The sequence below is a fragment of the Cuculus canorus genome, chromosome 34, assembly GCF_017976375.1.
Source record: "Cuculus canorus isolate bCucCan1 chromosome 34, bCucCan1.pri, whole genome shotgun sequence".
Taxonomy (NCBI): domain Eukaryota; kingdom Metazoa; phylum Chordata; class Aves; order Cuculiformes; family Cuculidae; genus Cuculus; species Cuculus canorus.
In genome coordinates this window covers 678,341-702,331 of record NC_071434.1, presented here as the reverse complement: position 1 = coordinate 702,331, position 23,991 = coordinate 678,341, and the positions used below count along the sequence as shown (strand labels likewise).

General features: G+C 57.4%; 1 protein-coding gene across 3 annotated transcripts; it reads right to left on the bottom strand.

Annotated features, from left to right (window-relative positions):
- Window positions 1-160: 160 nt before the first annotated feature.
- Window positions 161-22,146, bottom strand: LOC104061889 (solute carrier family 22 member 6-like). Of its 3 annotated transcripts, none has more exons than XM_054052517.1 (11): window positions 21,992-22,146; window positions 17,432-17,822; window positions 15,994-16,097; window positions 15,171-15,325; window positions 13,178-13,343; window positions 12,926-13,049; window positions 10,616-10,725; window positions 7,944-8,158; window positions 6,156-6,264; window positions 2,628-2,831; window positions 161-511 (listed from the first exon to the last, which is right to left on the bottom strand). In XM_054052517.1, exons 2-11 carry the CDS (start codon window positions 17,801-17,803, stop codon window positions 442-444), a joined length of 1,629 nt encoding a protein of 542 aa, XP_053908492.1. In that variant the 5' UTR covers window positions 17,804-17,822; window positions 21,992-22,146; the 3' UTR covers window positions 161-441. The 3 variants fall into 3 exon arrangements, with proteins under 3 accessions (XP_053908492.1, XP_053908491.1, XP_053908493.1); XM_054052516.1 differs by having other exon boundaries at window positions 163-511; window positions 13,175-13,343; XM_054052518.1 differs by lacking the exons at window positions 161-511; window positions 2,628-2,831 and adding an exon at window positions 5,106-5,197 and having other exon boundaries at window positions 13,175-13,343.
- Between the last annotated feature and the right edge of the window lie 1,845 nt (window positions 22,147-23,991).

Genomic DNA, 23,991 nt, shown 5'->3' with positions numbered 1-23,991 from the left:
TTTGGGGCTTCTCTGAGGGCTGAGACTGAGGTGGTTCTCCCCTATTTTTGGGGTGAATAACCCCCATTTTGGGGCTTCTCTGAGGTGGTTCTGCCCTATTTTTGGGGTGAATAAAAACCCCATTGTGGGTTCCCCCCCTCTGACCCCTCTTTGACACTGGAATTAATCTCTTTGCAGCTTTACTTTGAGGTTAAATCACCGGATTTGGGGCAAAGGGCAAAGCTCCGGAGCCGGGAACAGACCCTGATTAACATTTGGGTAATTAATCCTCGTTCGCCTCCTTTTGGGGGACCTCCCCGACCCTTTCGGGTCCCCTTTAGGGGCAGCGTTTGACGTTGACGCCATCGTTAACGATGAGGTTTAATTGGGGTTCAATAAATAACGTCGGGAGTGGAGGTGTCGCCCTTCCCTGGGTCCCCGATTCCCGTCTTCTTCCCCCCATCAGATGCCGTCCTTGGTTTTGGTGGTGCTCAAGGGGACCACGACCTCCTCGTCCTTGAGGTGACCCGCCCTGTGGTTGCACCGGGAGACGAGAAACCCCAAAACCTTCATCTCTTGGCCCAAAACCTTCATCTCATCTTGCCTCAAACCTCTTGGTCCTCACCATCCAAACCTCTTGGTCCTCACCACCCCAAACCTCTTGGTCCTCACCACCCAAATCCCTTGGTCCTCACCACCCCAACCCCTTGGTCCTCACCACCCCAAACCCTTGGTCCTCACCACCCAAACCTCTTGGTCCTCACCACCCCAACCTCTTGGTCCTCACCACCCCAAACCCTTCATCCCTCCCCACCCAAACCCTTCTGGTCTTCTGCAAGACATCTTGTGATGATTTCCCTCCTCATGTCCACCACGAGAGGACCAGGAAGAACAAAGGGGATGTGGTAGGAATGGAGTCCCACCATTCATCCAACCAGCTCTCCCTCCATCCCTCAAGCCCTCCATCCATCCATCCACTTCTCCATCCTCCCACCAACCCTGTCCATCCTTCAACTCCTCCATCCCTCCATGTCTTCATCCATCCAACCGCCTCTCCCTTCATCCCTCAACCCTTCCATCCATCCCTCCATCCACTTAACCAGGTCTCCATCCATCCAACCACCTCTCCATCCATCCATCCATCCATCCATGTCTCCATGTCTCCATCCACTCACCCACGTCTCCATCCATCCAACCACCTCCTCTCCATCCATCCGTCCCTTCATCCCTCCTTCCATCCATCCATCTGTATCTCCATCCACTCAACCACATCTTCAACCATCCAACCACCTCTCCCTCCATCCCTCAACCCTTCCATCCACCCACCCGTGTCTCCATCCACTCAACCACGTCTCCATCCATCCAACCACCTCTCCATCCATCCCTCAAACCTTTCATCCATCCATCCATCCCTCCATCCATCCATCCATCCATTTCTCCATCCACTCAACCATATCTCCATCCATCCCTCCATCCACTTAACCACATCTCCATCCATCCAACCACCTCCTCTCCATCCCTCCATCCCTCAACACTTCCATCCCTCCATCCACTCATCTCCATCCACTCAACCACCTCTCCATCCATCCCTCAAACCTTTCATCCATCCATCCATCCCTCCATCCATCCCTCCATCCACTTAACCACATCTCCATCCATCCAACCACCTCCTCTCCATCCCTCCATCCCTCAACACTTCCATCCCTCCATCCACTCATGTCTCCATCCACTCAACCACCTCTCCATCCATCCCTCAAACCTTTCATCCATCCATCCATCCCTCCATCCATTTCTCCATCCACTCAACCATATCTCCATCCATCCATCCCTTCATCCCTCCCTCCATCCATCCATCCATTTCTCCATCCACTCAACCATATCTCCATCCCTCCATCCCTCCATCCATCCCTCCATCCACTTAACCACATCTCCATCCATCCACCTCCTCTCCATCCATCCATTCCTCCATCCCTCAACACTTCCCTCCATCCATCCATCCATGTCTCCATCCACTCAACCACCTCTCCATCCCTCCATCCCTCCCTCCCTCCATCCCTCCATCTGCCCATCCATTTCTCCATCCACTCAACCACATCTCCATCCACCGATCCCTCCATCCCTCCCTCCATCCCTCCATCCATCCATTTCTTCATCCACTCAACCATATCTCCATCCCTCCATCCCTCCATATCTCCATCCACTCAACGATATCTCCATTCCTCCATCCATCCCTCCATCCACTTAACCACGTCTCCATCCATCCACCTCCTCTCCATCCCTCCATCCATCCATCCCTCCATCCCTCAACACTTCCATCCCTCCATCCATCCCTCCCTCCATCCACTCAACCATATCTCCATCCATCCCTCCCTCCATCCACTCAACCATATCTCCATCCATCCCTCCATCCATCCCTCCATCCATCCCTCCATCCATTTCTCCATCCATTCAACCATATCTCCATCCCTCCATCCCTCCATCCCTCCATCCATCCACGTCTCCATCCACTCAACCACATCTCCATCCATCCAACCACCTCTCCTTCCATCCCTCCATCCCTCAACCCTTCCCTCCCTCCCTCCGTCCGTCTGTCCCTCCGTCCGTCCCTCCTCTCCCTCCGAGGTCTCCTCCCGCAGGTATCTCCTCACCTTCTCTCCACGTCCTGGACGGTCTCCGGCAGAGCCGCATTCCGGGTTTCGGGCAGGAAAGTGGTGGCGATGGCGGCGACGATGGGAGCGCTCCCATAGATGAGGAGCGGCAGCGCCGGCGTCACCTCCGCCGTCATCTGCACCAGAGGGGCCACCATACTGCCCACCCGCGCCAGCGTCCCCCCCAGGCCCAGCCCCGTCTGCCTGCCGGGAAACACCGGGAACACACGGATCAACGGATGGATGGAGGGATGGTGTCCACCCGCGCCAGCGTCCCCCCCAGGCCCAGCCCCGTCTGCCTGCCGGGAAACACCGGGAGCACACGGATCAACGGATGGATGGAGGGATGGTGCCCACCCGCGCCAGCGTCCCCCCCAGGCCCAGCCCCGTCTGCCTGCCGGGAAACACCGGGAGCACACGGATCAACGGATGGATGGAGGGATGGTGTCCACCCGCGCCAGCGTCCCCCCCAGGCCCAGCCCCGTCTGCCTGCCGGGAAACACCGGGAACACACGGATCAACGGATGGATGGAGGGATGGTGTCCACCCGCGCCAGCGTCCCCCCCAGGCCCAGCCCCGTCTGCCTGCCGGGAAACACCGGGAACACACGGATCAACGGATGGATGGACGGATGGTGCCCACCCGCGCCAGCGTCCCCCCCAGGCCCAGCCCCGTCTGCCTGCCGGGAAACACCGGGAACACACGGATCAACGGATGGATGGAGGGATGGTGCCCACCCGCGCCAGCGTCCCCCCCAGGCCCAGCCCCGTCTGCCTGCCGGGAAACACCGGGAGCACACGGATCAACGGATGGATGGATGGTGTCCACCCACGCCAGCGTCCCCCCCAGGCCCAGCCCCGTCTGCCTGCCGGGAAACACCGGGAACACACGGATCAACGGATGGATGGATGGATGGTGTCCACCCGTGCCAGCGTCCCCCCCAGGCCCAGCCCCGTCTGCCTGCCGGGAAACACCGGGAACACACGGATCAACGGATGGATGGATGGATGGTGTCCACCCGTGCCAGCGTCCCCCCCAGGCCCAGCCCCGTCTGCCTGCCGGGAAACACCGGGAACACACGGATCAACGGATGGATGGATGGATGGTGTCCACCCACGCCAGCGTCCCCCCCAGGCCCAGCCCCGTCTGCCTGCCGGGAAACACCGGGAACACACGGATCAACGGATGGATGGACGGATGGTGTCCACCCGCGCCAGCGTCCCCCCCAGGCCCAGCCCCGTCTGCCTGCCGGGAAACACCGGGAACACACGGATCAACGGATGGATGGATGGATGGTGTCCACCCACGCCAGCGTCCCCCCCAGGCCCAGCCCCGTCTGCCTGCCGGGAAACACCGGGAACACACGGATCAACGGATGGATGGACGGATGGTGCCCACCCGCGCCAGCGTCCCCCCCAGGCCCAGCCCCGTCTGCCTGCCGGGAAACACCGGGAACACATGGATCAACGGATGGATGGACGGATGGTGCCCACCCGCGCCAGCGTCCCCCCCAGGCCCAGCCCCGTCTGCCTGCCGGGAAACACCGGGAACACACGGATCAACGGATGGATGGAGGGATGGTGCCCACCCGCGCCAGCGTCCCCCCCAGGCCCAGCCCCGTCTGCCTGCCGGGAAACACCGGGAACACACGGATCAACGGATGGATGGATGGATGGTGCCCACCCGCGCCAGCGTCCCCCCCAGGCCCAGCCCCGTCTGCCTGCCGGGAAACACCGGGAACACACGGATCAACGGATGGATGGAGGGATGGTGTCCACCCGTGCCAGCGTCCCCCCCAGGCCCAGCCCCGTCTGCCTGCCGGGAAACACCGGGAGCACACGGATCAACGATGGATGGAGGGATGGTGCCCACCCGCGCCAGCGTCCCCCCCAGGCCCAGCCCCGTCTGCCTGCCGGGAAACACCGGGAACACACGGATCAACGGATGGATGGATGGTGTCCACCCGCGCCAGCGTCCCCCCCAGGCCCAGCCCCGTCTGCCTGCCGGGAAACACCGGGAACACACGGATCAACGGATGGATGGATGGATGGTGCCCACCCGCGCCAGCGTCCCCCCCAGGCCCAGCCCCGTCTGCCTGCCGGGAAACACCGGGAGCACACGGATCAACGGATGGATGGACGGATGGTGCCCACCCGCGGCAGCGTCCCCCCCAGGCCCAGCCCCGTCTGCCTGCCGGGAAACACCGGGAACACATGGATCAACGGATGGATGGACGGATGGTGTCCACCCGCGGCAGCGTCCCCCCCAGGCCCAGCCCCGTCTGCCTGCCGGGAAACACCGGGAACACACGGATCAACGGATGGATCGACGGATGGTGCCCACCCGCGCCAGCGTCCCCCCCAGGCCCAGCCCCGTCTGCCTGCCGGGAAACACCAGGAACACATGGATCAACGGATGGATGGACGGATGGTGTCCACCCGCGCCAGCGTCCCCCCCAGGCCCAGCCCCGTCTGCCTGCCGGGAAACACCGGGAGCACACGGATCAACGGATGGATGGACGGATGGTGTCCACCCGCGCCAGCGTCCCCCCCAGGCCCAGCCCCGTCTGCCTGCCGGGAAACACCGGGAGCACACGGATCAACGAGGGATGGAGGGATGGAGGGATGGAGATGTGGATGGATGGAAGAGTTGAGGGATGGAGGGAGAGATGGTTGAGTGGATGGATGGAGATGTGGTTGAGTGGATGGAGATACGGGTGGATGGAGGGAGGGAGGGATGGAGGGATGGATGGATGAAGATGTGGTTGAGTGGATGAATGGAGGGAGATGTGGATGGATGGAAGAGTTGAGAGATGGAGGGAGAGATGGTTGGTTGGATGGATGGAGACATGGATGGATGGAGGGATGGATGGAGATATGGTTGAGTGGATGGAGAAATGGATGGAGGAATGGAGACATGGATGGATGGAGATATGGTTGAGTGGATGGAGACGTGGAGGGAGGGATGGAGATGTGGTTGAGTGGATGGAGAAATGGATGGAGGGATGGACGGATGGATGGAGAGAAGGGTGGATGGTGCCCACCCGCGCCAGCGTCCCCCCCAGGCCCAGCCCCGTCTGCCTGCCGGGAAACACCGGGAACACACGGATCAACGGATGGATGGATGGATGGAGGGAGAGATGGAGGGAGGGATGGAGATGTGGTTGAGTGGATGGACGGAGGGAGATGTGGATGGATGGAAGAGTTGAGGGAGGGAGGGAGAGATGGTTGAGTGGAGGGATGGAGATGTGGTTGAGTGGATGGAGACATCGATGGATGGATGGTGGATGGATGGATGGTGGATGGATGATGGATGGATGGATGGATGGATGGATGATGGATGGTGGATGGATGGATGGTGGATGGATGGATGGATGGATGGTGGATGGATGATGGATGGATGGTGGATGGATGGGTGGAATGATGGTCCCGTGGCGGCAGGAGGGCGTGGCTGGAGATGATGGGCCCTGGTGGGCTCTTGGGGTTGGGGCAGTGGTGGCAGCGCCTCTGCAGGTGTCCTCTGTCCCACCTGATGACGGTGGGGAAGAGCTCTCCGGTGAAGATGTAGGCGCAGTTGAAGGACGCGGCCAACGAGCCCTTCCCGACCACGGCCAAGGCCATGCGCAGCAGCTGCAGCTCTGCGGACCCCACGGGACCTCTCGCAGCTCCTCCAGACCCCAACGCAGGTCCTCCTCTCCTCCCACCTCGGCCTCCACCCCATTCTCCTCCACCCCATTCTCCTCCACCCCATTCTCCTCCACCCCATCGTCCTCCACCCCATCGTCCTCCACCCCATTCTCCTCCACCCCATCGTCCTCCACCCCATCGTCCTCCACCCCATTGTCCTCCACCCATTGTCCTCCACCCCATCGTCCTCCACCCCATCGTCCTCCACCCCATTGTCCTCCACCCATTGTCCTCCACCCCATTCTCCTCCACCCCATTGTCTCCACCCCATTGTCCTCCACCCATTGTCTCCACCCCATCGTCCTCCACCCATTGTCTCCACCCCATCGTCCTCCACCCCATTCTCCTCCACCCCAGTGTCCTCCACCCCATCGTCCTCCACCCCATCGTCCTCCACCCCATTGTCTCCACCCCATTGTCCTCCACCCCATTGTCCTTCATCCCATTGTCCTCCACCCCATTGTCCTTCATCCCATTGTCCTCCACCCCATTGTCTCCACCCCATTGTCCTCCACCCCATCGTCCTCCACCCCATTGTCCTTCATCCCATTGTCCTCCACCCCATTGTCTCCACCCCATTCTCCTCCACCCCATTCTCCTCCACCCCATCGTCCTCCACCCCATTGTCTCCACCCTATTGTCCTCCACCCCATCGTCCTCCACCCCATTCTCCTCCACCCCATTGTCTCCACCCCATCGTCCTCCACCCCATTGTCCTCCACCCCATTGTCTCCACCCCATTGTCCTCCACCCCATTCTCCTCCACCCCATTGCCTCCACCCTATTGTCCTCCACCCCATTGTCCTCCACCCCATTGTCCTCTACCCCATCGTCCTCCATCCTATTGTCCTCCACCCCATTGTCTCCACCCCATCGTCCTCCACCCCATCGTCCTCCACCCCATTGTCCTCCACCCCAGTGTCCTCCACCCCATTCTCCTCCACCCCATCGTCCTCCACCCCATCGTCCTCCACCCCATTGTCTCCACCCCATTGTCTCCACCCCATTGTCTCCACCCATCGTCCTCCACCCCATTCTCCTCCACCCCATTGTCCTCCACCCCATTGTCTCCACCCCATCGTCCTCCACCCCATTGTCCTCCACCCCATTGTCCTCCACCCCATTGTCTCCACCCCATCGTCCTCCACCCCATCGTCCTCCACCCCATTCTCCTCCACCCCATCGTCCTCCACCCCATTGTCTCCACCCCATTGTCTCCACCCCATTGTCCTCCACTCCATTGTCCTCCACCCCATTGTCTCCACCCCATCGTCCTCCACCCCATTGTCTCCACCCCATTGTCCTCCACCCCATTGTCCTCCACCCCATTCTCCTCCACCCCATTGTCTCCACCCCGTTGTCTCCACCCCATTGTCCTCCACCCCATTGTCCTCCACCCCATTCTCCTCCACCCCATCGTCCTCCACCCCATTCTCCTCCATCCCATTGTCCTCCACCCCATCGTCTCCACCCCATCGTCCTCCACCCCATCGTCCTCCACCCCATCGTCCTCCACCCCATTCTCCTCCACCCCATTCTCCTCCACCCCATTGTCCTCCACCCCATTCTCCTCCACCCCATTGTCTCCACCCCATTGTCTCCACCCATTGTCCTCCTCCGCTGCTCTCACCCATGGGTACGACGATGTTGGCCAAGATGCAGACGCCGGCGAGGGCCAGAGCTCCTCCTTGGGCCACCCTCCGCCCCACCCAGGTGATGACCAACACCGACACCAGCTTGGCCGGGATGTCCACGGCCCCGAAGACCAACTGACTCAGGTAGATGTCCACCCCGAAGCCCTGCAGGTCCATGGCCAACCCGTAGTAGGCGAAGGCGGTGGAGAACCTGCCCCGAAAGCCATCGTTTCAACGCAAGAACCACCGCGAATGACCCAGGGAGGACCAAATCCATGGGTTTGACCACCAAAACGTGGCGTTTGACCACCAAAATGTGGGGTTTGGCCACCAAAACGTGGGGTTTGACCACCAAAATGTGGGGTTTGACCACCAAAGCGTGGGGTTTGACCACCAAAACTTGGGGTTTGATCATCAAATGTTGGGATTGACCACCAAAATATGCGGGTTGACCACAAACACGTGGTGGTTGAGCACCAAATGTTGGGGTTTGACCACCAAAACGTGGGGTTTGACCACCAAAACGTGGGGTTTGAGCATCAAAATGTGGTGGTTGATCACCAAATGTTGGGGTTTGACCACCAAAAACGTGGGGTTTGACCACCAAAACGTGGTGGTTGATCACCAAATGTTGGGATTGACCACCAAAACGTGGGGTTTGATCATCAGATGTTGGGGTTTGATCATCAAATGTTGGGGTTTGACCACCAAAAGATGGAGTTTGATCACCAAATGTTGGGTTTGGCCACCAAAACATAGGGTTTGGCCACCAAAACATGGGGTTTGGCCACCAAAACATGGGGTTTGGCCACCAAATGTTGGGTTTGACCACCAAATGTTGGGTTTGACCACCAAAACGTGGGGTTTGACCACCAAAATGTGGGGTTTGACCACCAAAACGTGGGGTTTGACCACCAAAACGTGGGGTTTGACCACCAAAACATGGGGTTTAACCACCAAAACGCGGGGTTTGACTACCAAAACGTGGGGTTTGATCATCAAATGTTGGGTTTGACCACCAAAACATGGGGTTTGACCACCAAAACATGGAGTTTGATCACCAAATGTTGGGTTTGACCACCAAAAGATGGGGTTTGACCACCAAAAGATGGGGTTTGACCACCAAAATGTGGGGTTTGATCACCAAATGTTGGGTTTGACCACCAAAACATGGGGTTTGACCACCAAAACGTGGGGTTTGACCACCAAAACGTGGGGTTTGACCACCAAAAGATGGAGTTTGACCACCAAAACATGGGGTTTGACCACCAAAATGTGAGGTTTGGCCACCAAAACATGGGGTTTGACCACCAAAACGTGGGGTTTGATCATCAAATGTTGGGATTGATCACCAAATGTTGGGGTTTGACCACCAAAACGTGGGGTTTGATCACCAAATGTTGGGTTTGGCCACCAAAACGTGGGGTTTGATCACCAAATGTTGGGGTTTGACCACCAAATGTTGGGTTTGACCACCAAAACATGGGGTTTGGCCACCAAATGTTGGGTTTGACCACCAAAACGTGGGGTTTGGCCACCAAAAGATGGAGTTTGACCACCAAAAGATGGAGTTTGACCACCAAAATGTGGGGTTTGATCACCAAATGTTGGGGTTTGACCACCAAAAAGTGGGGTTTGACCACCAAAACGTGGGTTTTGACCACCAAAACGTGGGGTTTGACCACCAAAAGATGGAGTTTGACAACCAAATGTTGGGTTTGACCACCAAAACGTGGGGTTTGACCACCAAATGTTGGGTTTGACCACCAAAATATGAGGTTTGACCATCAAAATGTGAGGCTTGACCACCAAAAGGTGAGGTTTGACCACCAAAAGGTGGGGGTTGGTCACCAAATGTGGGGTTTGGTCACCAAATGTGGGGTTTGGCCACCAAAAGATGAGGTTTGACCATCAAAATGTGAGGTTTGACCACCAAAAGATGGAGTTTGGCCACCAAAAGGTGAGGTTTGGCCACCAAAAGGTGAGGTTTGGCCACCAAAACATGGGGTTTGACCACCAAAACTTGGGGTTTGATCATCAAATGTTGGGTTTGATCATCAAATGTTGGGATTGACCACCAAAACATGGGGTTTGACCACCAAAAGATGGAGTTTGACCACCAAAAGGTGGGGTTTGGCCACCAAAAGGTGGGGTTTGGCCACCAAAAGGTGCGGTTTGGCCACCAAAAGGTGGGTTTGGCTCCCAGAGATGTTTCTGTTCCCAAAAAGGGCATTTTTGCCCCCAAAAGGATCGTTTTTCCCTCCCAAAAGTGGGGTTTTCCCCCAAATGCTGCATTTTGACCCCCAAAATGATGTTTTTTGCCCTCAAAGGTGATTTTTTCTTTGCCCCAAAAGAGGATTTTTGGCATAAAACGGTGGAATTTGCCCATAAGACCCTTTTTTTTGGTCCTAAAAGGGGATTTTTGACCCTCAAAAGGGTGGAGGTTCCCCTAAAGTTGCTTTTTGGCCAATAAATGAGATTTTTGCCCCCCAAAATGATGCCTTTTGCCTCCCAACGGTGTTGGTTTTGCCCAAAAAGAGGGGTTTGGCCCCAAAACAGCGCCCAAAGGGGATTCTTTTGGGCCCCGAATGGGAGGTTTGACCCTAAATAAGTGCTTTTGACCCCAAAAAAGAGGGGGTTTTTGGCCCCCAAACAGCGCCGCACTTACCAGAAGAAGGAGACTCCGACCGACACCGTCCTCATGGCCCGAGTGCGGAGCAGAGCAGGCACAGCCCCTCCCGGCAACGGCGCCGACCGACCCACCAGCGACCGCAGCACCTGCGGAACCGCGACCTGGTGGCATCTAGCAGGGGTTTGGTGGCATCTAGCAGGGGTTTGGTGGCATCTAGGAGGGGTTTGGTGGGGTCTAAGAGGGGTTTGGTGGGGTCTGGGAGGGGTTTGGTGGGATCTAAGAGGGGTTTGGTGGGGTCTGGGAGGGGTTTGGTGGCATCTGGGAGGGGTTTGGTGGCGTCTGGGAGGGGTTTGGTGGGGTCTGGGAGGGGTTTGGTGGCATCTAGCAGGGGTTTGGTGTCATCTAGCAGGGGTTTGGTGGCATCTAGCAGGGGTTTGGTGGCATCTAGCAGGGGTTTGGTGGGGTCTAGGAGGGGTTTGGTGGGGTCTGGGAGGGGTTTGGTGGCATCTAAGAGGGGTTTGGTGGCATCTAAGAGGGGTTTGGTGGGGTCTGGGAGGGGTTTGGTGGGGTCTAAGAGGGGTTTGGTGGGGTCTAAGAGGGGTCTGGTGGGGTCTAAGAGGGGTCTGGTGGGGTCTAAGAGGGGTTTGGTGGGGTCTGGGAGGGGTTTGGTGGGGTCTAAGAGGGGTTTGGTGGGGTCTGGGAGGGGTTTGGTGGGGTCTAAGAGGGGTTTGGTGGGGTCTAAGAGGGGTTTGGTGGGGTCTGGGAGGGGTTTGGTGGGGTCTAAGAGGGGTTTGGTGGCGTCTAAGAGGGGTTTGGTGGGGTCTAAGAGGGGTTTGGTGGGGTCTAAGAGGGGTTTGGTGGGGTCTAAGAGGGGTTTGGTGGCATCTAAGAGGGGTTTGGTGGGGTCTAAGAGGGGTTTGGTGGGGTCTGGGAGGGGTTTGGTGGGATCTAAGAGGGGTTTGGTGGGATCTAAGAGGGGTTTGGTGGGGTCTGGGAGGGGTTTGGTGTCATCTAAGAGGGGTTTGGTGGCATCTAAGAGGGGTTTGGTGGCATCTAAGAGGGGTTTGGTGGCGTCTGGGAGGGGTTTGGTGGGGTCTGGGAGGGGTTTGGTGGGATCTAAGAGGGGTTTGGTGGGATCTAAGAGGGGTTTGGTGGGGTCTGGGAGGGGTTTGGTGGCGTCTAAGAGGGGTTTGGTGGGGTCTAAGAGGGGTTTGGTGGGGTCTGGGAGGGGTTTGGTGGGATCTAAGAGGGGTTTGGTGGGGTCTGGGAGGGGTTTGGTGGGATCTAAGAGGGGTTTGGTGGGGTCTGGGAGGGGTTTGGTGGGGTCTGGGAGGGGTTTGGTGGGGTCTGGGAGGGGTTTGGTGGGATCTAAGAGGGGTTTAGTGGGGTCTGGGAGGGGTTTGGTGGCATCTGGGAGGGGTTTGGTGGGGTCTAAGAGGGGTTTGGTGGGGTCTGGGAGGGGTCTGGTGGGATCTAAGAGGGGTTTGGTGGGGTCTGGGAGGGGTTTGGTGGGGTCTAAGAGGGGTTTGGTGGGGTCTGGGAGGGGTCTGGTGGGATCTAAGAGGGGTTTGGTGGGGTCTGGGAGGGGTTTGGTGGGGTCTGGGAGGGGTTTGGTGTCATCTAAGAGGAGTTTGGTGGGGTCTAAGAGGGGTTTGGTGGGGTCTGGGAGGGGTTTGGTGGCATCTAAGAGGGGTTTGGTGGGGTCTGGGAGGGGTTTGGTGGGGTCTGGGAGGGGTTTGGTGGGGTCTGGGAGGGGTTTGGTGGCATCTAGAGAGGTTTGGTGGGGTCTAGGAGGGGTTTGGTGGGGTCTGGGAGGGGTTTGGTGGGGTCTAGGAGGGGTTTGGTGGCATCTGGGAGGGGTTTGGTGGGGTCTGGGAGGGGTTTGGTGGGATCTAAGAGGGGTTTGGTGGGATCTAAGAGGGGTTTGGTGGGGTCTGGGAGGGGTTTGGTGGGGTCTGGGAGGGGTTTGGTGGCATCTAAGAGGGGTTTGGTGGGGTCTGGGAGGGGTTTGGTGGGGTCTGGGAGGGGTTTGGTGAGGTCTGGGAGGGGTCCAAGAGATCTTGGGAGGAGTTCTAGGTCATCTGGAGGGGATCAGGAGGATCTGAGGGGGTTCAGGTGAATCTGAAGGAGGTTCTGATGGGTCTAAGGGGGTTCAGGTGGATCTAAAGGAGGTTCTGATGGGTCTAAGTGGGATTCAGGTGGATCTAAAAGAGGTTCTGATGGGTCTAAGTGGGATTCAGGTGGATCTAAAGGAGGTTCAGATGGATCTGAAGGAGGTTCCGATGGATCTAAGGGGGGTTCAGAGAGCTCCATGGGTTCTCCAGGAGGTCCTGGTGGCTCTGTCACCTCCTCGCTGAGTTTGTCCCCTTCCTCCTTCCTCCCGTTGACTCGGGCGACTTTGCGGAGCCCCTTGAGGGCGAGGTCGGTCCTCCCGGCGATCACCTGCCACCGCGCCGACTCCACGAAGAACCTCCGAGACAAAGCCGATGGACCTCCTGGGGAGGCTCCCAACCTCCCCCCACCTCCTCTGAGGAACCTCAACGTCCCTCTTCCACCACGAAGGTGGAGACGGGCGCTGTCCCGTCTTCTCCGTACCACGAGTAGAGGAAGAAGAAGAAGAAGGGGATGGAGACCACCAGTTGGAGCCAACGCCAATGAGGGACAACGAAGGCCACGGCCGCCAACACGAACTGTCCCAACGTGTAGCAGTAACCGTTGATGGTCCCCACCACGGCCCGGGCCTCCGTCGGGATCCACTCCATGCCTGAGGACAACCAGGAGAAGGGTCAGAGGTGGAGAGGGAGCCCAACGGTCAACTGAGGTGGAGATGGAACCCAATGGTCAATGGTGGAACCCAACGGTCAATGGTGGTGGAGATGGAACCAAAGGGTCAATGGTGGAACCCAATGGTCAATGGTGGTGGAGATGGAGCCCAACGGTCAATGGTGGTGGAGACGGAACCCAATGGTCAATGGTGGAACCCAATGGTCAATGGTGGTGGAGAGGGAGCCCAACGGGCAACTGAGGTGGAGATGGAACCCAATGGTCAATGGTGGAACCCAATGGTCAATGGTGGTGGAGATGGAGCCCAATGGTCAATGGTGGTGGAGACGGAACCCAATGGTCAATGGTGGAACCCAATGGTCAATGGTGGTGGAGATGGAACCCAATGGTCAATGGTGGAACCCAATGGTCAATGGTGGTGGAGATGGAACAAAAGGGTCAATGGTGGTGGAGATGGAACCCAAAGGTCAATGGTGGTGGAGATGGAACCAAAGGGTCAATGGTGGTGGAGATGGAGCCCAATGGTCAATGGTGGTGGAGATGGAGCCCAACGGTCAATGGTGGTGGAGATGGAGCCAAAGGGTCAATGGTGGAACCCAATGGTCAATGGTGGTGGAGATGGAGCCAAAGGGTCAATGGTGGAACCCAATGGTCAATGGTGGTGGAGATGGAACCCAATGGCCAATGGTGGTGGAGATGGAACCCAAGGGTCAATGGTGGATCCCAATGGTCAATGGTGGTGGAGATGGAGCCAAAGGGTCAATGGTGGAACCCAATGGTCAATGGTGGTGGAGATGGAACCAAAGGGTCAATGGTGGTGGAGATGGAACCCAAGGGTCAATGGTGGATCCCAATGGTCAATGGTGGTGGAGATGGAGCCCAATGGTCAATGGTGGTGGAGATGGAACCCAATGGTCAATGGTGGTGGAGATGGAGCCCAATGGTCAATGGTGGTGGAGATGGAACCAAAGGGTCAATGGTGGTGGAGATGGAACCCAATGGTCAATGGTGGTGGAGATGGAACCAAAGGGTCAATGGTGGTGGAGATGGAACCAAAGGGTCAATGGTGGTGGAGATGGAACCCAATGGTCAAAGATGGAACCCAATGGTCAGTGGTGGAGGAGATGGAGCCCAATGGTCAATGGTGGTGGAGATGGAACCCAATGGTCAATGGTGGTGGAGATGCAACCCAACGGTCAATGGTGGTGGAGATGGAACCAAAGGGTCAATGGTGATGGAGATGGAACCAAAGGGTCAATGGTGGTGGAGATGGAACCCAATGGTCAATGGTGGTGGAGATGGAGCCAAAGGGTCAATGGTGGTGGAGATGGAACCAAAGGGTCAATGGTGGTGGAGATGGAGCCCAACGGTCAATGGTGGTGGAGATGGAGCCCAATGGTCAATGGTGGTGGAGATGGAACCCAATGGTCAATGGTGGAACCCAATGGTCAATGGTGGTGGAGATGGAACCCAATGGTCAATGGTGGTGGAGATGGAGCCCAATGGTCAATGGTGGAACCCAATGGTCAATGGTGGTGGAGATGGAACCCAATGGTCAATGGTGGAACCCAATGGTCAATGGTAGTGGAGATGGAGCCCAATGGTCAATGGTGGTGGAGATGGAACCCAAAGGTCAATGGTGGTGGAGATGGAACCCAATGGTCAATGGTGGTGGAGATGGAACCAAAGGGTCAATGGTGGTGGAGATGGAGCCCAATGGTCAAAGATGGAACCCAATGGTCAATGGTGGTGGGAACGGCTCGTGGAGGTCCAGGAGGTCCCCTGGGGGGGGTGGGCCGCAGCTCACAGAGAGAGGCGGAGTTGAGGGACACGCCGGCCATGGCGAGGCCCGTCAGGAACCGGCAGAGGCAGTAGGTGGAGAAGGTGGTGGTGGCCGCCGTGGCCGCGCCCGTGACGCCCAACTGAAGATATGACCACGTGAGGAGCGCCCGACGTCCAAACCTGGAGGAGAGAAGGTCCTGGAGATACTGGGATGGAGGACAGGAGGTCCTGGAGATACTGGGATGGAGGACAGAAGGTCCTGGAGATACTGGGATGGAGGACAGAAGGTCCTGGAGGTACTGGGATGGAGGACAGAAGGTCCTGGAGGTACTGGGATGGAGGACAGAAGGTCCTGGAGGTACTGGGATGGAGGACAGGAGGTCCTGGAGGTACTGGGATGGAGGAGAGAAGGTCCTGGAGATACTGGGATGGAGGACAGGAGGTCCTGGAGATACTGGGATGGAGGACAGAAGGTCCTGGAGATACTGGGATGGAGGACAGAAGGTCCTGGAGGTACTGGGATGGAGGACAGAAGGTCCTGGAGGTACTGGGATGGAGGACAGAAGGTCCTGGAGGTACTGGGATGGAGGAGAGAAGGTCCTGGAGATACTGGGATGGAGGACAGAAGGTCCTGGAGGTACTGGGATGGAGGACAGAAGGTCCTGGAGGTACTGGGATGGAGGAGAGAAGGTCCTGGAGGTACTGGGATGGAGGACAGAAGGTCCTGGAGGTACTGGGATGGAGGACAGATGGTCCTGGAGGTACTGGGATGGAGGTAAGGAGGCAGCAGAGGACAACCCCACCCTCTCCCAGTTCCTCCCAGTTCCTCCCGGTCCATCTCCACTCACTTGTCGGAGAGGATCCCGAAGATTCCGGAGCCGAGGAGGATCCCGGCCATGTAGATGGACTGGGCCACCTGCCGCAGCGCCTTGGACTCGCACACCAGGTCCCACTGCCACCGCCAGGAGACACCGGGTGGTCACCATCACCCCATAGTGGTCACCATCACCTCATGGTGGTCACCATCACCCCATAGTGGTCACCATCACCTCATGGTGGTCACCATCACCCCATGGTGGTCACCATAACCTCATGGTGGTCACCATCACCTCATGGTGGTCACCATCACTGCATGGTGGTCACCATCACTGCATGGTGGTCACCATAACCCCATAGTGGTCACCATAACCCCATAGTGGTCACCATCACCCCATGGTGGTCACCATCACCCCATGGTGGTCACCATAACCTCATGGTGGTCACCATCACCCCATGGTGGTCCCATAACCCTCATGGTGGTCACCATCAGGACATGGTGGTCACCATCACCCCATGGTGGTCACCATCACCTCATGGTGGTCACCATCAGGACGTTGGGTGGTCTCAGAGCCCCATAGTGGTCACCATCACCCCATGGTGGTCCCATAACCCTCATGGTGGTCACCATCACCCCATGGTGGTCACCATCAGGATGTGAGGTGGTCCCAGAACCCCATGGTGGTCCCACAACCTCCATAGTGGTCACCATCACCTCATGGTGGTCACCATCACCTCATGGTGGTCATCATCACCCCCTGGTTGTCACCATCAGGACATGGGGTGGTCCCATAACCCCATGGTGGTCATCATCACCCCATGGTGGTCACCATCGGGACATGTGATGGTCCCATAACCCCATGGTGGTCACCATCAGGACATGGGGTGGTCCCAGAACCCCATGGTGGTCATCATCACCCCATGGTGGTCACCATCAGGACATGTGATGGTCCCATAACCCCATGGTGGTCACCATCAGGACATGGGGTGGTCCCATCACCCCATGGTGGTCACCACCACCCCATGATGGTCACCATCAGGACATGGGGTGGTCCCATAACCCCATGGTGGTCATCATCACCCCATGGTGGTCACCATCAGGACATGTGATGGTCCCATAACCCCATGGTGGTCACCATCAGGACATGTGATGGTCCCATAACCCCATGGTGGTCACCATCAGGACATGGGGTGGTCCCATCACCCCATGGTGGTCACCACCACCCCATGATGGTCACCACCAGGACATGGGGTGGTCCCATCACCCCATGGTGGTCACCATCACCCCATGATGGTCACCATCAGGACATGGGGTGGTCCCATAACCCCATGGTGGTCATCATCACCCCATGGTGGTCACCACCAGGACGTGTGATGGTCCCGGAACCCCCTGATGGTCCCACCAACCTCCATAGCCATTCCCCACCAGGCCACGCGGTGGTGGTGATGGTGATGGTGGTCCTCTCTCACCTCAGTGATGATGGTCTGCGAGAAGACCCCATCCTCGTAGGTCCATCCGTCGCGGCACGGCTCGGTGGCCGCCTCCGCCGCGGCCGTACCGTTGACCTCCAGGAGGTACCACTGAGGTTCTACGTAGCGGCGACACCGTTGGGGCCTTCGGTGACCGTCGGAAGGGATGGAGACCAAGAGCTGCTCCTCTCGGGTGGTGGCATTGAGCGCCGCCGCGGGAGGGCGGCAGTGGTGGTCGGGAACGGCGGCGGTGAAGTTCTGCAGAAGGTTGTGAGCGGCCAACAGGAGCAGAGGGGCGGCCAAGGCGGTCACGTAGGTCACCTGGAACCGTCCCATCCCACCCAAGCGGCTCAGGAGCTCCACGAAGGTCATGGTGGCACCTGAGGGGAAGCTGGAGGAGAAGGAGGAGAAGGTGAAAGGGGTGGAGGTGGTCAAGGGGTGGAGGTATGGATGGACCACGGGGTGGCCAAGGGGGGACCAAGAGGGACGTTGGAGGAGAAGATGGAGAAGATGGAGGTTGGGTGGAAGGATGGACCCAAGGATGGGCCAAAAGGTGACCAAGAGGGACGTTGGAGGAGAAGATGGAGGTTGGGTGGAAGGATGGACCCAAGGATGGGCCAAAAGGTGACCAAGAGGGACGTTGGAGGAGAAGATGGAGGTTGGGTGGAAGGATGGACCCAAGGATGGGCCAAAAGGGACCAAGAGGTGACCAAGAGGTGACTGAGAGGGACATTGGAGGAGAAGATGGAGAAGATGGAGGTTGGGTGGAAGGATGGACCCAAGGATGGGCCAAGAGGGACCAAGAGGTGACTGAGAGGGGGATTGGAGGAGAAGATGGAGGTTGGATGGAAGGATGGATCCAAGGATGGGCCAAAAGGTGACCGAGAGGTGACCAAGAGGTGACTGAGAGGGACCAAGAGGGGGATTGGAGGAGAAGATGGAGATTGGGTGGAAGGATGGATGGAAGGATGGGCCAAAAGGTGACCAAGAGGGACATTGGAGGAGAAGATGGAGGTTGGATGGAAGGATGGATCCAAGGATGGGCCAAAAGGGACCAAGAGGTGACCAAGAGGTGACCGAGAGGTGACCGAGAGGGACATTGGAGGAGAAGATGGAGGTTGGATGGAAGGATGGACCCAAGGATGGGCCAAAAGGTGACCAAGAGGTGACCAAGAGGGACATTGGAGGAGAAGATGGAGGTTGGATGGAAGGATGGATCCAAGGATGGGCCAAGAGGTGACCGAGAGGTGACCAAGAGGGGGATTGGAGGAGAAGATGGAGGAGAAGATGGAGGTTGGATGGAAGGATGGACCCAAGGATGGGCCAAAAGGTGACCAAGAGGTGACCAAGAGGGGGATTGGAGGAGAAGATGGAGGAGAAGATGGAGGTTGGATGGAAGGATGGACCCAAGGATGGGCCAAAAGGTGACCAAGAGGTGACCAAGAGGGGGATTGGAGGAGAAGATGGAGGAGAAGATGGAGGTTGGGTGGAAGGATGGACCCAAGGATGGGCCAAAAGGTGACCGAGAGGTGACCGAGAGGGACATTGGAGGAGAAGATGGAGGTTGGATGGAAGGATGGATCCAAGGATGGGCCAAAAGGTGACCGAGAGGTGACCAAGAGGTGACTGAGAGGGACCAAGAGGGACATTGGAGGAGAAGATGGAGATTGGGTGGAAGGATGGACCCAAGGATGGGCCAAAAGGTGACCAAGAGGGACGTTGGAGGAGAAGATGGAGGAGAAGATGGAGGTTGGGTGGAAGGATGGACCCAAGGATGGGCCAAAAGGTGACCAAGAGGGACATTGGAGGAGAAGATGGAGGTTGGGTGGAAGGATGGACCCAAGGATGGGCCAAAAGGTGACCGAGAGGTGACCAAGAGGTGACTGAGAGGGACCAAGAGGGGGATTGGAGGAGAAGATGGAGATTGGGTGGAAGGATGGATGGAAGGATGGGCCAAAAGGTGACCAAGAGGGACATTGGAGGAGAAGATGGAGGTTGGATGGAAGGATGGATCCAAGGATGGGCCAAAAGGGACCAAGAGGTGACCAAGAGGTGACCGAGAGGTGACCGAGAGGGACATTGGAGGAGAAGATGGAGGTTGGATGGAAGGATGGATGGAAGGATGGGCCAAAAGGGACCGAGAGGTGACCGAGAGGGACATTGGAGGAGAAGATGGAGGTTGGGTGAAAGGATGGACCCAAGGATGGGCCAAAAGGTGACCAAGAGGTGACCAAGAGGGACATTGGAGGAGAAGATGGAGGTTGGATGGAAGGATGGATCCAAGGATGGGCCAAGAGGTGACCGAGAGGTGACCAAGAGGGGGATTGGAGGAGAAGATGGAGGAGAAGATGAAGGTTGGATGGAAGGATGGACCCAAGGATGGGCCAAAAGGTGACCAAGAGGTGACCAAGAGGGGGATTGGAGGAGAAGATGGAGGAGAAGATGGAGGTTGGGTGGAAGGATGGACCCAAGGATGGGCCAAAAGGTGACCGAGAGGTGACCGAGAGGGACATTGGAGGAGAAGATGGAGGTTGGATGGAAGGATGGATCCAAGGATGGGCCAAAAGGGACCGAGAGGTGACTGAGAGGGACCAAGAGGTGACCGAGAGGGACATTGGAGGAGAAGATGGAGGTTGGGTGGAAGGATGGACCCAAGGATGGGCCAAAAGGGACCAAAGGGGGCAACAGAGGAAGAGGTGAAGGTTGGATGAAAGGATGGGACATCCATTGACCTTAAAGCTCTCCATGGATCCTTCTCTGACCTTTAACCCCTCGATCGATGGATCTCTCCCTATTGATCCCTCTATTGACCTTTAACCCCTCGATCGATGGATCTCTCCCTATTGATCCCTCTATTGACCTTTAACCCCTCGATCGATGGATCTCTCCCTATTGATCCCTCTATTGACCTTTAACCCCTCAATCGATGGATCTCTCCCTATTGATCCCTCTATTGACCTTTAACCCCTCGATCGATGGATCTCTCCCTATTGATCCCTCTATTGACCTTTAACCCCTCAATCGATGGATCTCTCTCCCTATTGATCCCTCTATTGACCTTTAACCCCTCAATCGATGGATCTCTCTCCCTATTGATCCCTCTATTGACCTTTAACCCCTCGATCGATGGATCTCTCCCTATTGATCCCTCTATTGACCTTTAACCCCTCGATCGATGGATCTCTCCCTATTGATCCCTCTATTGACCTTTAACCCCTCAATCGATGGATCTCTCCCTATTGATCCCTCTATTGACCTTTAACCCCTCAATCGATGGATCTCTCTCCCTATTGATCCCTCTATTGACCTTTAACCCCTCGATCGATGGATTTTCCACCCTATTGATCCCTCTATTGACCTTTAACCCCTCAATCGATGGATCTCTCTCCCTATTGATCCCTCTATTGACCTTTAACCCCTCGATCGATGGATCTCTCCCTATTGATCCCTCTATTGACCTTTAACCCCTCGATCGATGGATTTTCCACCCTATTGATCCCTCTATTGACCTTTAACCCCTCGATCGATGGATCTCTCCCTATTGATCCCTCTATTGACCTTTAACCCCTCGATCGATGGATTTTCCACCCTATTGATCCCTCTATTGACCTTTAATCCCTCGATCGATGGATTTTTCCACTCTATTGATCCCTCTATTGACCTTTAACCCCTCAATCGATGGATTTTCTGCCCTATTGATCCCTCTATTGACCTTTAACCCCTCGATCGATGGATTTTCCACCCTATTGATCCCTCTATTGACCTTTAACCCCTCAATCGATGGATTTTTCCACCCTATTGATCCCTCTATTGACCTTTAACCCCTCTATCGATGGATTTTCCACCCTATTGATCCCTCTATTGACCTTTAACCCCTCGATCGATGGATCTCTCCCTATTGATCCCTCTATTGACCTTTATTCCCTCAATCGATGGATTTTCCACCCTATTGATCCCTCTATTGACCTTTAACCCCTCAATCGATGGATTTTCCGCCCTATTGATCCCTCTATTGACCTTTATTCCCTCAATCGATGGATTTTTCCACCCTATTGATCCCTCTATTGACCTTTAATCCCTCAATCAATGGATTTTCCACCCTATTGATCCCTCTATTGACCTTTAACCCCTCGATCGATGGATCTCTCCCTATTGATCCCTCTATTGACCTTTATTCCCTCAATCGATGGATTTTCCACCCTATTGATCCCTCTATTGACCTTTAACCCCTCAATCGATGGATTTTCCGCCCTATTGATCCCTCTATTGACCTTTATTCCCTCAATCGATGGATTTTTCCACCCTATTGATCCCTCTATTGACCTTTAATCCCTCAATCAATGGATTTTCCACCCTATTGATCCCTCTATTGACCTTTAACCCCTCAATCAATGGATTTTTCCACCCTATTGATCCCTCTATTGACCTTTAATCCCTCGATCGATGGATTTTCCGCCCTATTGATCCCTCTATTGACCTTTATTCCCTCGATCGATGGATTTTCCGCCCTATTGATCCCTTTCCGATGATTCCTGCTGTCCTCTCTATTGTCCCACTCACCTCCTGGTGGCTCTGGGACACCTCCAATCCCGTTTCCGACTCCTACGTCCGTCGGCGGCCGCCGTGACCCATCCCCTCCTCCTCCTTCCCGCTCTCTCTCCTATTTAAAGCCGTTCCTTCCCGGTTAACGTTTGACTCCCATTCCACCGCCTCCTTCCATGGATCAACGGAGATGGGAATCAACGGTCGCGTTGGCGCTGAGCGCTCCGCTTCCCACCCGGGGGCGGTGCCCGAAGCTTCCCTTGGATCTTCTCCTCTTCTCCATCCCTCTTCCTCGGTGACTCCGGAGTGGGGCCCTCGGAGTAACCCCCCCTTTCGGCTTCGATTCCACCATCCGTGGTGGAGCAAAGTTCTACCGAGGCCCTCAACCGCATCCTTGGGAGCCCCTTGGACCTCGGCCGGGAGGACAACGGGAGCGGAGCGGCCCCGGGGGGGACAGGAGATTGGATCCTTGGGGTCTGGGGGGGCCATGGGGCAGATGGGCACCCACATTCCAGGGATTTGGGGGCTTTGGGATGTCTGCGTCCTTCGGAATTGGGGGAATCTCGAGGTCTGGTCTTTGGGACCCCAAGAAATGTGGGTCCTTGGGGTCTCTGGGTGGTGGGACACCGGGTTCCTCGGGTTCTCCAGGGCCTCGGGGTCCCTGAGAGCTGGGACACGTGGGTCCTTTGGGTCCCCAGGTGGTGGGACACCCAGTTCCTCAGGTTCTCCAGGTCCTCAGGGTCCCTGGTGGTGGGACACCTGGTTCCTCAGGTTCTCCGGGTCCTCAGGGTCCCTGGGTGGTGGGACACCTGGTTCCTCAGCTTCTCCAGGTCCTCAGGGTCCCTGGGTGGTGGGACACGGGGGTCCCTGGGTGGTGGGACCCCTGGTTCCTCAGCTTCTCCAGGGCCTCAAGGTCCCTGGGTGGTGGGACACCTGGTTCCTCAGCTTCTCCGGGTCCTCAGGGTCCCTGGTGGTGGGACACCTGGTTCCTCAGGTTCTCCGGGTCCTCAGGGTCCCTGGGTGGTGGGACACCTGGTTCCTCAGCTTCTCCAGGGCCTCGGGGTCCCTGAGAGCTGGGACACGTGGGTCCCTGGGTGGTGGGACCCCTGGTTCCTCAGCTTCTCCAGGTCCTCAGGGTCCCTGGGTGGTGGGACACGTGGTTCCTCAGGTTCTCCAGGGCCTCAGGGTCCCTGGGTGGTGGGACACCTGGTTCCTCAGGTTCTCCGGGTCCTCAGGGTCCCTGGGTGGTGGGACACCTGGTTCCTCAGGTTCTCCGGGTCCTCAGGGTCCCTGGGTGCTGGGACACCTGGTTCCTCAGCTTCTCCGGGTCCTCAGGGTCCCTGGGTGGTGGGACACGTGGTTCCTCAGGTTCTCCAGGGCCTCAGGGTCCCTGGGTGGTGGGACACGTGGTTCCTCAGGTTCTCCAGGTCCTCAGGGTCCCTGGGTGGTGGGACACCTGGTTCCTCAGGTTCTCCGGGTCCTCAGGGTCCCTGGGTGCTGGGACACCTGGTTCCTCAGCTTCTCCGGGTCCTCAGGGTCCCTGGGTGGTGGGACACGTGGTTCCTCAGGTTCTCCAGGGCCTCAGGGTCCCCAAGAGCTGGGACACGTGGGTCCCTGGGTGGTGGGACACCTGGTTCCTCAGGTTCTCCAGATCCTCAGGGTCCCTCAGAGCTGGGACACGTGGGTCCCCGGGTGGTGGGACACCTGGTTCCTCAGGTTCTCCAGGCCCTCAGGGTCCCTGGGTGGTGGGACACCTGGTTCCTCAGCTTCTCCAGGGCTTTGAGGTCCCTGGGTGGTGGGACACGGGGGTCCCTGGGTGGTGGGACACCTGGTTCCTCAGGTTCTCCAGGTCCTTGGGGTCCCTGGGTGGTGGGACACCTGGTTCCTCAGGTTCTCCAGGGCCTCGGGGTCCCTGAGAGCTGGGACACGTGGGTCCTTGGGGTCCCTGGGTGGTGGGACACCTGGTTCCTCAGGTTCTCTGGGTCCTCAAGGTCCCCAAAAGCTGGGACACGTGGGTC